The sequence below is a fragment of the Neofelis nebulosa genome, chromosome 7 (assembly GCF_028018385.1).
Source record: "Neofelis nebulosa isolate mNeoNeb1 chromosome 7, mNeoNeb1.pri, whole genome shotgun sequence".
NCBI lineage: Eukaryota > Metazoa > Chordata > Mammalia > Carnivora > Felidae > Neofelis > Neofelis nebulosa.
In genome coordinates this window covers 5,135,127-5,149,488 of record NC_080788.1, presented here as the reverse complement: position 1 = coordinate 5,149,488, position 14,362 = coordinate 5,135,127, and the positions used below count along the sequence as shown (strand labels likewise).

The 14,362-nt window shown below is 46.0% G+C and overlaps 1 protein-coding gene across 4 annotated transcripts in view; it reads right to left on the bottom strand.

The window, feature by feature from the left end:
* The window catches only part of SEC11A (SEC11 homolog A, signal peptidase complex subunit), a 42,249-nt gene extending 28,678 nt beyond the window's left edge, over nucleotides 1-13,571 (bottom strand). The window contains exon 1 of one of the 4 annotated variants that reach the window (XM_058736484.1): nucleotides 13,195-13,571. In XM_058736484.1, the coding sequence (XP_058592467.1) occupies nucleotides 13,195-13,245 (51 nt within the window). In that variant the 5' untranslated portion in view covers nucleotides 13,246-13,571. The remainder of the gene's footprint in view (nucleotides 1-13,194) is intronic. The other 3 variants (XM_058736482.1, XM_058736483.1, XM_058736481.1) reach the window with 3 other exon arrangements.
* Nucleotides 13,572-14,362: the final 791 nt, after the last annotated feature.

Genomic DNA, 14,362 nt, shown 5'->3' with positions numbered 1-14,362 from the left:
ATTCCGCTTCAAGAAACCAGACAAAAATAGCAAACTAAACACAAAGCAACTGAGGAAGGAAATACAGTTTAGAGCACAAATCAATAAGACAGAAAATATATAAACAAACAAAAAAAATCAATAAAAGTCAAATAGAGATAGAAAGTAGAAGGGTGGTTGCCAGAGGATGGGCTGAGGGGAGAATGGAGAGTTTTTAACGAGCACAGAATTTTAATTTTACAAGGTGAAAAGAGTCCTGGAGATTGGTTGTACATTCGTGTTAATGTACTTAACACTACTGAACTCTACACTTTTTTTTTTTTAAGTAGGCTCCACACCTACAATGCAGCGCTTGAACTCACGACCCTAAGGTCAAGACCTGAGGTGAGATTAAGAGTCAGCTGCTTAACCAACTGAGCCACCCAGGCACCCTGACTGAACTCTACACTTAAAAAATGGTTGGTCTCACAGTTCTCACAGATCTCATGGTTCCTGAGTTCGAGCCCCGCGTCAGGCTCTGTGCTGACAGCGTGGAGTCTGCTCGGGATTCTCTCTCTCCCCCTCTCTCTGCCCCTCCCTTGCTCATGTGCGCGCTCTCTCTCTCTCAAAAATAAATAAACATAAAAAAAATGGATGAGTCAATAAATTTTATGGGTATTTTACAATTAAAAAATTATATGCTAAATGAAAGTAGCCAGCTGCAAAAGACTACATTTTGGATGATTACATTTATATAAACTATCCAGCGAAGGATAAATTTACTGAAAAACATGAATTGTACACTTCAAACGGGTGAATTTTATAAATTATATGTCAATAAAGTTTTGTTTTTTTTTTTAAGCACAAGCATACAAAATAGAAGCAAACAGAGTAGGAAAGGCCTCAGAGTAAAGACAGTCTTATTTAATTGACCTGAAATCCAGAAGCTATGAAGCAAATCTAGGTAAAGGTAACTACCAAAACAAAACAAAAAAGCAAACAATAACTAAGAAAATCCCACCACTATGCATGGCAAATTATAAGTCAAAAGACAAATGATAAACTATGAGAAAGTATTTACCATATATACATTCAAAAGACTCATCTTCCTAGAAACAGCTCCTGGCAATCGATAAGAAAATAACCCAAAAAAGAAAACAGGCAAAGGATTATGAACTGCCAGTTCTTGGAAAATGAAGTAAAAACAACTCCAAAATCACATGAAAATATGCTCGACCAAACTCATAATAACGGACATATAAAGTAAAACTATTCTGGGATACCAGTCTTCACTTACTAGAATGACAAAAATCTAAAAGTCTGGAAACATACAATGCTGGCAAAGCTATAGGAAAGTCACTTTCCCTTTTTTAATTTTTGAGCAATGTAAATATAACACCTATTTAAACTATTCATTGTTTCATTATGGGGGGGGGAGGGTGAGCCCATAAACTTATTTCAACCACCTTACTTGTCTTTCTGAGGCATTTAGCACTCGATTAACTTTCTTTTTTTTTTTTTTTTTAATTTTTTTTTTTTTTAATGTTTTTTATTTATTTTTGGGACAGAGAGAGACAGAGCATGAACGGGGGAGGGGCAGAGAGAGAGGGAGACACAGAATCGGAAACAAGCTCCAGGCTCCGAGCCATCAGCCCAGAGCCTGACGCGGGGCTCGAACTCACGGACCGCGAGATCGTGACCTGGCTGAAGTCGGACGCTTAACCGACTGCGCCACCCAGGCGCCCCTCGATTAACTTTCTTATAACCCACTCATCCCTTGGTTTGTTATGCCAGACCCTGAAAGACAGGTGTTCTAGGATCGTCTTTGCCCCTGTCCTTCCCCATTCTGCACGCAATCTTGTCTCTTCACGGCTTCAATTATAACTTCTACGCTGATGACACTGAAATCTCTTTGTATCACACCATTTATATCCTCTAGGTAAATACAGTTACCTTCTGAAAATCACCCATGTCCAAAGCTGAACTCAACCCTTTTCCTCAAATTGCTTCCTCTTTCCACACTCTCCAGTGTGGTCCCAACATCCGCCATGGGGCCTCTAGAGTTCACCCCCCCCAACATCTCTAACATCCAGCCTGTTGGCTTTACTCCTGCGGCTACTGCCTGAATTCAGGTCTCGTTTCCTCTCACCAAGACTATGAAAATAATCTGACAGTTCTACCTCTAGATTTGCATCCATGTAACTCATCTGCCTGTATATTACTTTTATAAAGTCAAAGTGAAATTACTGTACTGTCTGCTCCAAATTTTTTCTCACGACTTACCACGTCTGAACTCCTCCGTATACAAGGCCTTCCATGATTTGGGCCCCGCTGACCTCTCCAGTCTTATTTCTTGCTACAAGTGATATTCCAGGCCCATAACCATAAACATAATGCTGTATGTCACAGTCCCTTAACACTGTTACACGTAGCCATAATCAGAACTAAAAGGTACACATCCTTAATGAGTCTGAATGATGAAAATCGGGGGTTGAGTACCCTGTCTTAGCAAGACAATCCGCAGTTTCTAGCCAACATCAACTTAAAAGAGGCTCGTTGCATGTTTTCCTGACAATTTCCTGTGTCTGAGGACCCCTGCAGCAAGAGAAATAAGACCACTAGGTATGCTTTTGGTGACAGGGTCTACTTGAGGGCTACATCAATTCTAGAGCTTTCGATCGTAATCTAGCCACAGGGACCTTGATTGGCCTTCCATTCCAGAGTAAACTTGTTTACTATGTTGATGACATCAATATAGTGCTGACTGCACTTGGTAGTTGAACCTTGTGACCTAGACCCCTTGGTAAAATACCAAGGGTGGCTCAGTCGGTTAAGCGTCTGACTTCGGCTCAGATCATGATCTCACGGGTCGTGAATTCAAGTCCCGTGTCGGGGTCTGGGCTGACAGCTCGGAGCCTAGAGCCTGCTTTGGATTCTGTGTCTTCCTCTCTCTCTCGCTCCAAGAATAAACATAAAAAGAAAAATACACAAGTGGCCAGAGTGTGGGAAATAAATCCCACAAAAATCCTCCTCCTGATGAAAACTCTTGGGTGTCCAGCGGTCCCTGCTAAAACATCCCCTCCAAGACAAAGAGGAAGTTGCTGCATCTGGTTCCCGATACCACTAAGAAACTTAAAGCCTAGCGGGCCTCCTGGGATTTTGGAGGCAACATATACCTCATGTGGGTGAGCTAGTCCAATCTCCGTATCTAGTAAACCCATTTTGAGCCGGTCTTGAGCAAGGCTCCACAACAGGTCCAAGCTGCCATGAAAGCTGTTCTAGCAACTGGGCCATCAGACCCAGACGATGACTGAAGTGTTTGTGACAGATGGGGAGCCTCTGGCCATTCTCTAGGGGTCAATGACAGCACACACCTGTGGATCTGGGGGCAAAGCTATGCTATACTTTGGAGAACTGTTCTCTGAAGTAACAGCTTCTGGCGTCTATTGGGTTCTGGCAGAGACCAAACACTTGACCGGGGGGGGGGGGGTGTCACCAAATTACCACGTGACCTGAACTCCCCAGCTTGAACTGCCAGATACACCAAGCCACGAAGCTGTGCGTCGGCTCGCGGAAGTACTCCACCATCAAGCAGAAGCAGGCTACTTAAGACCGGGCTCGGGCAGGTCTGAAGACACAGCTGTACGAGCAAGTGACTCAGATACTCCTGGCTTCTACTCAGGTTAAACTGCTTCACTTCTCTCATACCTACTGCCTCACGGGAGCTCCCTTTGACCGGGTGACTAAGGACGACGTCGGGCCTGGTTTTTAGACGGTTCTACATGAACCGCCTAGCACCAGCTGAAAACAGACGGCTGTGGCACTGCATGCCCATTCACGGTTGACCACGAGGGACCGTGATTAAGGGAAATCTCCCCATTGGGCAGAACTTTGAGTGACAGAAGTGGTTCCTTTTGCCTGGAGGGAGAGGTGGCCACAGGTGTGGATTTACACTGATTCAAAAGTGAACGGCGGTTTGGCTGGCTGGCTGGGGACTGGAAGGGACATTATCGAAAAGCCGGAGACAAGGCATTTGGGTCAGTGGTATGTTGAGGGAACTCTCCAAGCAGGTATTTAGAATGTGAAGATATGTCTGTGTCCCGTATAAATGTTCACCAAAGAATTATATCATCAGAGAAGTCTTTTTTTTTTTTTTTTTTTTTTGAGGGAGAGAGAGAGAGAGAGAGAGGTAGGCAGAGATGGGGAGAGAGAATCCCAAGCATGATCCGCAAGTTGGCACAGAGCCCAACACAGCGCTCCCTCTCACCAACTGTGAGATCATGACCTGAGCTGAGATCAAGAGTTGGACGCTTAACCAACGGAGCCATCCAGGTGTCCCAGCAGAGGAGTTATCTTAATAATCAGCTAAGCAGTGCTCGTTTCGGCAGCACATACTAAAATAATCAGTTAAGTAAAATTACCTACTCTCTGGATGTCAGTCAGACATCCAGCTACCCTCGTCTTGCCCAACGGGCTGGTGGTCAAAGTGGCTGTCTGTAAGCAGCCAAGCTGATGGTTAGCAATGTGGATTTTCAGTCACCAAAACCAATCTGCTTCTGGCCAATGATGAGTGTCTACTCTGGCAACAGCAAAAAAATCAACAATGATACCGTTCCTGATACTGGTTTACTTCTGTCACGGGACGGACAGCAACTTCTCCTTACTAGACTATATTCTAGAGAGGGATGTCTTCCCTCTCCTTCTGGCAAAACCACCATCCGTGAACTTACAGAATGCCTTAGTTCCTCATCATGGTATTCCATACAACATTGTGATGAGGGAACTTATTTCATGGATAATTAAAGTACAGCAGTGGCCGTACAGGTCATGGAATTCACTGGTCTTACTGGGTCTCCCATCGTCTGGGAGTGGCTGGCCGGAAATAACAGTGGAACAGTAGGCCAGTTATCAATGTTTTGCCTCCGAGCTCCAAATCCATTCTTGGGTTACCTACACAAAGTCTCCTTTTCCAACTGGCTCAGTCATGTTCGGATTTATTAATAAAAGGCACGAGAGGGCCACTGCAAAGTGAGGGAGGAAGGGGCTTCTCTCCTCCGTTCCATGTTTTTATTTCACATGGCAGTGAGCGGATCCGTGTGCAGGTCTGGCAGTGTTCGTCACTGGCCATCACAGGCTGGCTCCTGCCCACGCGATCTCTGGCGAATTTCTCAGCCGCCCAGCAGGCCAGTTCTATGGAGCCGCCCCAGCTCACTGCTCTGGCAAATGTCACCGCCATGGCAGACTGCCATGGCAGACTGCATGCGGCAGGCTGTGTGGTTCCTGTGGAGCCACACCCTCTCAAAAGAGGTCTCGAATCTCAGGCTTGGGAGGGCGGTTCTTTCCTCGTTCACTCCCTCATCCTAGAGGGTGTAGCTCTTTTCTGCACGTGACATTTCTGAACTTTGAGTGCTCTTTTACCCGTTTTTAGTAGTTGAACATCTTTTACTAGTTAGCAGTTCTTCATATTAAACGTTTCCCTGTTCAGTCACTGGTACGGTTTCTATCTTCCGAGTGACACAGATGGCCTTTGGAGGCTACTTAGTGCACCAGTTGGTCACCAGCAACACTCTGTGGGGCTGGGACAGTGTCTACTGCCTTCCGGTATGTGGTACCTGCTCTGAATCAGCAACCAATATACGAGATTACTTCTTCTACAGGTACTACCCATTCGTCCGGAAGAAAAGGATGAGAATGGGAATGAGCTCTCACTATCACCCCTAACAATCTGCTAGTGAAATTTCTGCTTTCCGTTCTCACAACTGTGGATTCTGCTGGCTTAGACATGTTCATTTTCACAGGAGATATCCTTCCATCGGGGGACACGATGATTCCATGAAACCGGAAGTTGAGAGCACTACCCGGCCACTCTGGGCTCCTCATGCCAGTGAAGCAAAATGCAAATAGAGGGTTACTTATTGGCAAGCGTGACTGATCCTGACGTTCAGAAGATAGGGTTGTTTCTACATAATGAGGGAAGCGAGTATAATTGGACTATATATAGAATCCTGGACTACACAGAGAAGTTCTCTAAGTTCTCTTATGCTCTGGGATAAAAGTTAGTGAAAACCATGACAGTCCAATTCAGGCAGGACTACTCTTGACATTAACCCTTTAGTAATGAAGTTTGGGTCACTCCACCAGGCAAGAAACTATGACCAACTTGGGTTCTGGCCGAGAGCAGAAGGACTATGGAATGGCTAATGAAAGAAAGAATACAGCTACAACCACATGAACAATTACAAAAACAAAGGATAGCTACATAGTAGACAGAAGCATAATTTTGTTTTATTTGAAAAATTAAATACAAGGGTGCCCGGATGGCTCAGTGGGTTAAGTGTCCAACTTCGGCTCAGGTCATGATCTCACAGCTCATGAGTCAGAGCCCCACAGCAGACTCTCTGCTGTCAGTGCAGAGCCCCCTTTGGATCCTCTGTCTCGCTTTCTCTTTCTACCCCTCCCACCTCCCCCCCGCCCTAAAATCAATAAAAATTAAAAAAAATTAAACACAATTAGAAGACGTGTGTATCGTTGCCGAGTTGACTACAGTAATTTTGCACTTTGCCAACCCGGATAAGCTACAACTAACTAGGCATCCCCAAATCCCCTCTCTCTAGGGTTCTGGGTTAAAGTTGGTCAAAAAGAGAAATGTGCCCAAGATCTAGAAGGTCAAAAGGAAGGACCTGCTATTATGCTGGAGGTCGCTGTGGTTAGAGGCGGCGAGAAATCAAGGGCCTGGCTCAATGCAGTCTGTCCTTGCTCTCTTCTGTTCCATGTCTAGCTCTTCTGGCTGACCAACAGAGCCTAGCCGGAGAAGCAACAGCTTTCCACACACTGCATCTACTCTCCTTTGGTGTGGTCCCAATCCATCAACCAGATGTGGACTCCAGCCGTGGATGCCACGGAAAGCTTGGATTTGTCCACCCATAACAGTGCTGGCTAGTGACATCTCGCTGATTCACCATGTCTCAGTTTTAATTTTTTTTTTAGTATTTATTTTTGAGAGAGAGAGAGAGAGAGAGAGAGAGAGACAGACAGAGCACAAGCAGGGGAGGGGCAGAGAGGGAGACACAGAATCCGAAGCAGGCTCCAGGCTCTGAGCTGTCAGCCCAGAGCCCGACATGGGGCTCGAACCCACGAACAAGATTACAACCTGAGCCGAAGTCGGATGCTTAACCGACTAAATCACCCTAACGTCAGGTGCCCCTGACGTTAGTATTTCTACACTGAAACTTGGCAACTAACTACTGAATGCGGACACCTTGTCAGTAACATTTTCCTCATCCTAAACAAGACTATATGAGTTTTCAAAAATCTGGATAGACCTGTCCTCTGCTATATGTACCTCCTATTTGCTGCACACTTACTGATATTAGGTCGAAGACTAAGAAAAATCTCCTTGGCTTCTGTGTGCCTCACTGGGGGACCAATTCATTTAAACAAAAATCATCACAGGTATCTAGAGTTCAATCAGATATCATTACCACAGCCATTAGGAGCTGAGTGATCCTAAGAGAGAAGAAGAAAGAAAAAGACTGAAGGATTGTGCCAAGTCCTAAGATCTTTAGATTTAGGCAAGAAGACATACAGATAATTAAAACCCAAAGAAATGCAAAACTCAAACCGAGTAATGTAAGAGGCCTAAGGAGGAGCTAATAAGCAAAGTCTGTGGAAGTTGGACCAATCCCATCAGGGCTCAAATATGGATCTAGTCACATCCTGGGCGATACCCTCTGGTCATTAAGAATTCTTGGCAAACAGGGACAATCTCAAATTTTACATGTGAAAGTAGCATGAAAACTACTTGGCATGACATACTTCTTTTCTTAGTGGGTAAACAACTTCTGACCCCAGTAAAATTTATAATTAAGAACAAAAATTCTTAAAGGAAATTATGTATAGTGTTAATATTTTTATGTTAAAAACTCTGTGCATATTTGGTATTTTAAGTATTTATAAAATTTAAAAGAACTTGGCCCATTAAAGTAATAGGTCAGGTTTGTAGTTTCAATTTGTAATATATAATCAATTGTTGTAGATTTATGATTTTAAGCAGAAAGTTTACTATTTACACAGTGTCGAAACATTTCAGAGAACTTAAGTAGTCCCAGACATATACAAATGATGTAAGTATGCAGTGATGTTTGCTGAATGATGTTCTTAAAAAGGAAAATTTTAAAGTTTACTTACTTATTTTGGGAGAGAGCGTGTGCGCAGAAGCATAAGAGAGTAAGGGGCAGAGAGAGAGGGAGAGAGAGATCCCCAAGAAGGCTCCACACTGACAGCGCAGAGCCCGATGTGGGGCTTGAACCCACAACCCATGAGATAAGGGCCTGAGCTGAAACCAAGAGTCGAATGCTCAACCAACTGAGCCATTCAGGCACCCTTTACAAAAGAAATTTTTAAATTTATAATATTTTTCAGGTGTTTGTTTGTAAATTAGCCCAAATATTCAAAGGGCCTTAAAAATGTCTGTTAAAATTTCCTAGACTTTTTTTTTTTTAATTTCCTAGCCTTTAAATAAGATTTGTACACTCATTCTAGAAGCTTAAGAACTCAGTTTTAAAGTTTTAGCTTTTACAAGCTGAAAATTATTTTTTAAACTAAAAGATAATTTTAAAGAGGCCTTTCTGGACATAAAGGCCATCCCAATGGGCATCAAAAAACGAACCTATATCCAGGGTCACCTGGCTGGCTCAGTTGATACAGCATTCGAACTTATCTGAGCCCCACAATGGGTGTGATTAAAGATAAAATCATTTAAGAAACAAACAAAAAAAAAAACCTGGGGGCACCTGGGTGGCTCAATCAGTTAAGTGTCAGACTTCAGCTCAGGTCATGATCTCACGGTCTGTGGGTTCAAACCTCACATCGGGCTCTCTGCTGTCATCCTGGAGCTCCCTTCAGATCCTCTGTCTCCCTTTCTCTCTGCCCCTCCCCCACTCACCCACACTCTCAAAACTAAATAAAAATTTAAAAACTAAAAACTAAAATAAAAAACCTAACCTATACCAGCAGTGTGCTGGAGCCAATTTGCTAACTTTTCAGGAGTTTTGCAAGCTGGGTGTCAAGCACAGTGTTATTGAAAATCAGTACAATTAAATTACATTTTAAAAAAACAACCACAAAGAAATAATCTAAATTCATCAGTTCCCGACTATTTTACTACATTTTATCGTTATCTATGTCCTTTTTTAAAATGTTTGTTTATTTATTTATTTAGAGAGAGAGAAAGAGCTAGAGAGCAAGCAGGGGATGGGCGGAGAGAGAGGGAAAGAGAGATTCCCCAGCAGGCTTCATGTTATCAGCACAGAGCCCGACGAACCATGAACTGTGAGATCATGACCTGAGCTGAAACCGAGAGCATGAAGCTCAACCTACTTACTGAACCACCCAGGCATCCCCTCGTTATCTATGTTTGTTCTTCCCCTCGTTATCTGTGTTCTTGAGATTATGTTTTTCTATTTTATCTGTAAAGTGGAAATAACAGGTGCCTGCTACCACAGCTCTTCTTAATTCCACATTGAGAGATGTCATGTTGGTAGCATGAAATCAGCCATGTTGGGTGTATTTACACCGCAGAAACAGTCAAACTCTATTGATCAGGTCTTCATGGATTAAGAAAAGCTGCAGGAAAACAGCGATCCGATACTTCAGTAAAGGAGCCATACTCCAAAGGGAAGAAAACAAATAAAATAGTATATAACCGCTAACAGGGCTGTAGAGATCACTGAATGTTCTGGGCCAGTCCACAAAGACTTGGAAAGAATACAAGAAGAGTTTTAAGGCAGCAGAGTACATAAGGTCTGAATGGAACAATGTTCAGAGACAATGACGAGACAGGTAGAAAAAGTAAACTGAAGCGGGGAGAAACGGCGACTGTAACACGACTGTGGCTTACTGCAAATGCCATTCTAAGGGTCTAGGCCACTACCTACAAGGCAATGAGGAGCTGAAGGTCTGAGGGCAGGAGAGAGGCCTTTAATCTGGCAACAATGTATAGGAGTCAGGGAAGGTAAACACTTTATTACTTCTGGCAACTGTGAGGCTGACCAAAAAAACTGCATTACATATAACAAACACAAGTCTTGAGTAAGGTGTTAAAAAATCAAAACTCAAAGCTCAAAAGAATATAAACTACAAGTCCAAAATTAAAAATAAAAACAAAAAAAATACAATGCAAGTCCATCTATACTAACAAAAAGCAAATCAGTAGTTGCCAGCTGCTAACAGACGAAACAGAAAGGGGCACAAGGGATCTTGCGGGTGATAGAAATGTTCAGTTATCTTGACTGTGATGGGCGTAGTTAACCGGAAGTTTATCAAACGGTACACTTTAAATGGATGAAATTTGGGGTGCCTGGGTGGCTCAGTTGGCTAAGCGTCCGACTTCGGCTCAGGTCATGATCTCACGGTTCGTGGGTTCAATCCCCGCATCAGGCTCTGTGCGGACAGCTCGGAGGCTGGAGCCTGCTTCTCATTCTGTGTCTCCCTCTCTCTCTGCCCCTCCCCTGCTCATGCTATCTCTCTCTGTCTCTCAAAAATAAATAAATGTGGGGCGCCTGGGTGGCTCAGTCGGTTGGGCGTCCGACTTCAGCTCAGGTCACGATCTCACGGTCCGTGAGTTCGAGCCCCGCGTCGGGCTCTGGGCTGATGGCTCGGAGCCTGGAGCATGCTTCTGATTCTGTGTCTCCCTCTCTCTCTGCCCCTCCCCCGTTCGTGCTGTGTCTCTCTCTGTCTCAAAAATAAATAAACGTTTAAAAAAAAAATTTAAAAATAAATGTAAAAAAAAAAATTAAATGGATGAAATTTATTGCACTAAGTATTCCTCTATGAACCTGATAAGAAAAAAGAACAATGACAACTCAAACAAATTAACCAGACATTTGATGATATTTAAGGATAAGTGGAAAAGTTATGCAAATGACAGCAATTTTAGAAGAGAAGAACCAAACTTCGAGTTACCCTTTTCGTCCGATCAGCTCTCAGTGTCTAGAGTCACTGTCAATTTTTTCCCCCAGATATCATGTACGGATAAAGCCTCATTTCATTACTTGCCCTCACCCCACTGCCATGCTATTCAGTCCTTGCCACGTCCCCCTAACAACCTCTGGGAGTTTGCTCATTTTCTTCATCTGCAGTATGGGAGTGACGTTACCTACCTCTCAGGTAAATAAACACATCACACACAGCAAGGGTGCAAAATAGTTATTATTTGCCTTAGTCATTTTCTACACATTTATGTTCCTCAAAGCCATTGTCTGTCTCATTGACCTTTGCGTCTGATTCCTGGCATAAGTCAAAACAAAAACAAAAACAAAAACAAAACAAAACAAAAACCAGTAGGTCCAAACTAAGTATTTCTCCGGAGAAATGTCTATGGCACCTAGAAATCCAGATATGAAGAAGACAGCACTGTACAAGTGAGACACTGAAGTGTTACCATAAAGACCAGCACTTCGTGCAACTTGAAAAGAATGATCAATTATGACTGAGGGAATTAGGAAACGTGTTTAAGAGGTGACACTGGGGGCGCCTGGGTGGCGCAGTCGGTTAAGCGTCCGACTTCAGCCAGGTCACGATCTCGCGGTCCGTGAGTTCGAGCCCCGCGTCGGGCTCCGGGCTGATGGCTCGGAGCCTGGAGCCTGTTTCCGATTCTGTGTCTCCCTCTCTCTCTGCCCCTCCCCCGTTCATGCTCTGTCTCTCTCTGTCCCAAAAATAAATAAAAAATGTTGAAAAAAAAAAATTAAAAAAAAAAAAAAAAAAAAAAAAAAAAAAGAGGTGACACTGAGCTAGGAAAAGTCTGAAGCGGACTAAGCGGAGGGTACATATCCACTTCCTTAGACGGTAACTATGAATACTGTAGAATACAAGTCCAAAAGAGCATCTTTAACAGTGACACGTTAGGGGCGCCTGGGTGGTTCAGTCCGTTAAGGGACCAACTCTTGATTTCGGCTGGGGTCAGGATCTCCCCCCGTCTGTGGGTTCGAGCCCCACATTCCGCTCTGCGCTGACGGCCCGGAGCCTGCTTGGGGTTCGCTCTCTCCCTCTCTCTCTGCCCCACCCCCACTCCGCTCTCTTTCAAAATAAATAAATAAATAAACATTTTTTAAAAGTTAAAAAAAAAAAATAGTGACACGTTAAATTCTTAAAAGCTAAACACCGTTAAAAAAAAAAAAAGGTCGGGGGCGCCTGGGTGGCGCAGTCGGTTAAGCGTCCGACTTCAGCCAGGTCACGATCTCGCGGTCCGTGAGTTCGAGCCCCGCGTCAGGCTCTGGGCTGATGGCTCGGAGCCTGGAGCCTGTTTCCGATTCTGTGTCTCCCTCTCTCTCTGCCCCTCCCCCGTTCATGCTCTGTCTCTCTCTGTCCCAAAAATAAATAAAAAACATTAATAAAAAAAAAAAAAAAAAAAAAAGGTCCAAGGCAAGCAAAACTAGGCTCTACAAACACACTTCGTGCAGAAGACAAAAAGGAGCGACCTTTCCTAATGACTAAATAATTACAACAGTGTTGCCAGGACCATCTGGCAAAAGGTCTAGAAGTTCAAGATGGAGTAAGGTTTAAGGGACAAACATCGCCAGATCTCAATTTCAAGATCCCTGTGCCACTACTACTGGGCAGCAAATCCGAGGATTCTGAGAGCTGCCACCTTACTGCTAAGAGGACTCCACGGCAAGTAGCACTGCAGCTCCAACTCTGAGCTCAGAGGCGCTCCAGGGAAAGGCCCTGCAGCCCGCTGGGGTCCGGCTGCAGCAGGAGGGTTGCCTCGGCCTGAGAGCAGCCAAACGGCTCTTGGGGGGCCTACAGCCGCCCTCCCGAGCATTCCAGAAGCCAGGAGCAGCACTGAACTGCTAAACCCAGTCGCCGGAATTGACCGGGAGTCGCTGCGATCGCAGAAAACACGAGTTTGCCGCCTTCCCAAGCCTAAAATAGCAGGCAACCCCAACTCCCACTTAGCGCCCTGCGGTTTCCACCCGCTCTCCTGCCTCGATAGCAGGAATGGAACGTGAAGCCCCCGGCTTCCCGCTTCGCCCCGAGCAGGCCCAGACGCAGCCAGGGGCTAAAACTAGGGGGCGGACAAAGCGACCTCTGGCCACACGCTCCACCAAGAGAAGGAATGATCCAGGCGTCAGACCTCCTCGGGCCCTCTCACTGGGGGCCAGAGGTCCGCCCGGCCCCGCGGTGGCAGCGTCAGAGAGAAGAGGGGAGCCCCAGGAAAGAGTGGGAGGCCATCCTCACCTGCCGCTTGTTCATTCGCCGCACATCGTCCAAAAAATCTAGAGACAGCATGGCGAGGCCGTCGAGCGGGGGAAACGGGCAGCGGAGAGGGCGCGATGTGACCGGCGGGCGGAATGGCTGGCGCACCGGCCGGGCTCGCACTGGACAGGACCCCGCGGCGTCCGCACTTCCGCTTCCGGGGCGGGAACCGGCGCTCCCTCCCCGCGCCCGGCGCGTCGCTGCGGAGAGCAGACAAAGGGACTCTCGTCTCTCCTAATGTAGCCTCCCGGCCTGGTGTGGCGGTAACAGGGCGCTCCCACGCCCGACCTGCACAGAACCTACCGGAGCCCCGTGCCCGCACTTAGCTACCGGCCCCTAGCGGAGGCGGCGACCCGGGGGAGCCGAGAGGCCTCCCGGCAACCTCCGGAGGGCGGGCTCTCGTGCACGCCTGGCCAATCGGGAGCCGGGCTCCTGCGTCCGGGGGCAGCGGCGGCCCTTGAGTGGCCGGCGGCTGCAGCCGGGCCCCGAGTCTGGGTGTGGCACTGGATTTGTGGCCAGGCTTTGCCTTCTCGGAGGGGCGGGGGGCGGGGTGCGAGGTTGGTCTCCCGCGCTATGGGAGGAGGCGGCCGAGGTGGTTTCGTTAAGTGTTTTACGGGTAAGGGCGGAGGATATGAGAGCCCTTCAAAGCACGGCCTCAAGCTCTCCGGAGTTCAAAAGACTCTTGGTGCAGGAGAAAAAAAACCAAAGCGTGCTACAGTGTGATGAGACCACCAGGGGTGCGGGGTGTCAGGAAGCCCCTTACTCCCCGTCTCCCCGCCCCGAACGTGACCCCGTTAACAGGATCTGCTGGCTCCTGGAACTCTGCCTCCTGCTTTTGTTACCGTGGGCACCTGAATGTGACCCTCTTCTCGCTGACCCTGACTCTGTACAAAGTTTGCCTTGACTTGTCCAAGCTGCTAATATGCACCTAGGACGAGAAGGAGCAGAGCTGGCCTCTGAACTATTATTTCTATCTTTTCCAAAAGATTGGTGATCTCACATTAGGGGAACCTGAGTGCAGGATCTACTTTGCACTATCTTTGCAATGGTATGCATCGAAGATGATCTCACGATAAAAAGTTAAATATTTTGGAAGATGGCTATAATGAAAAAGATAATAGCAAGTTTAGGGGAGAATGGAAGCCTCGTA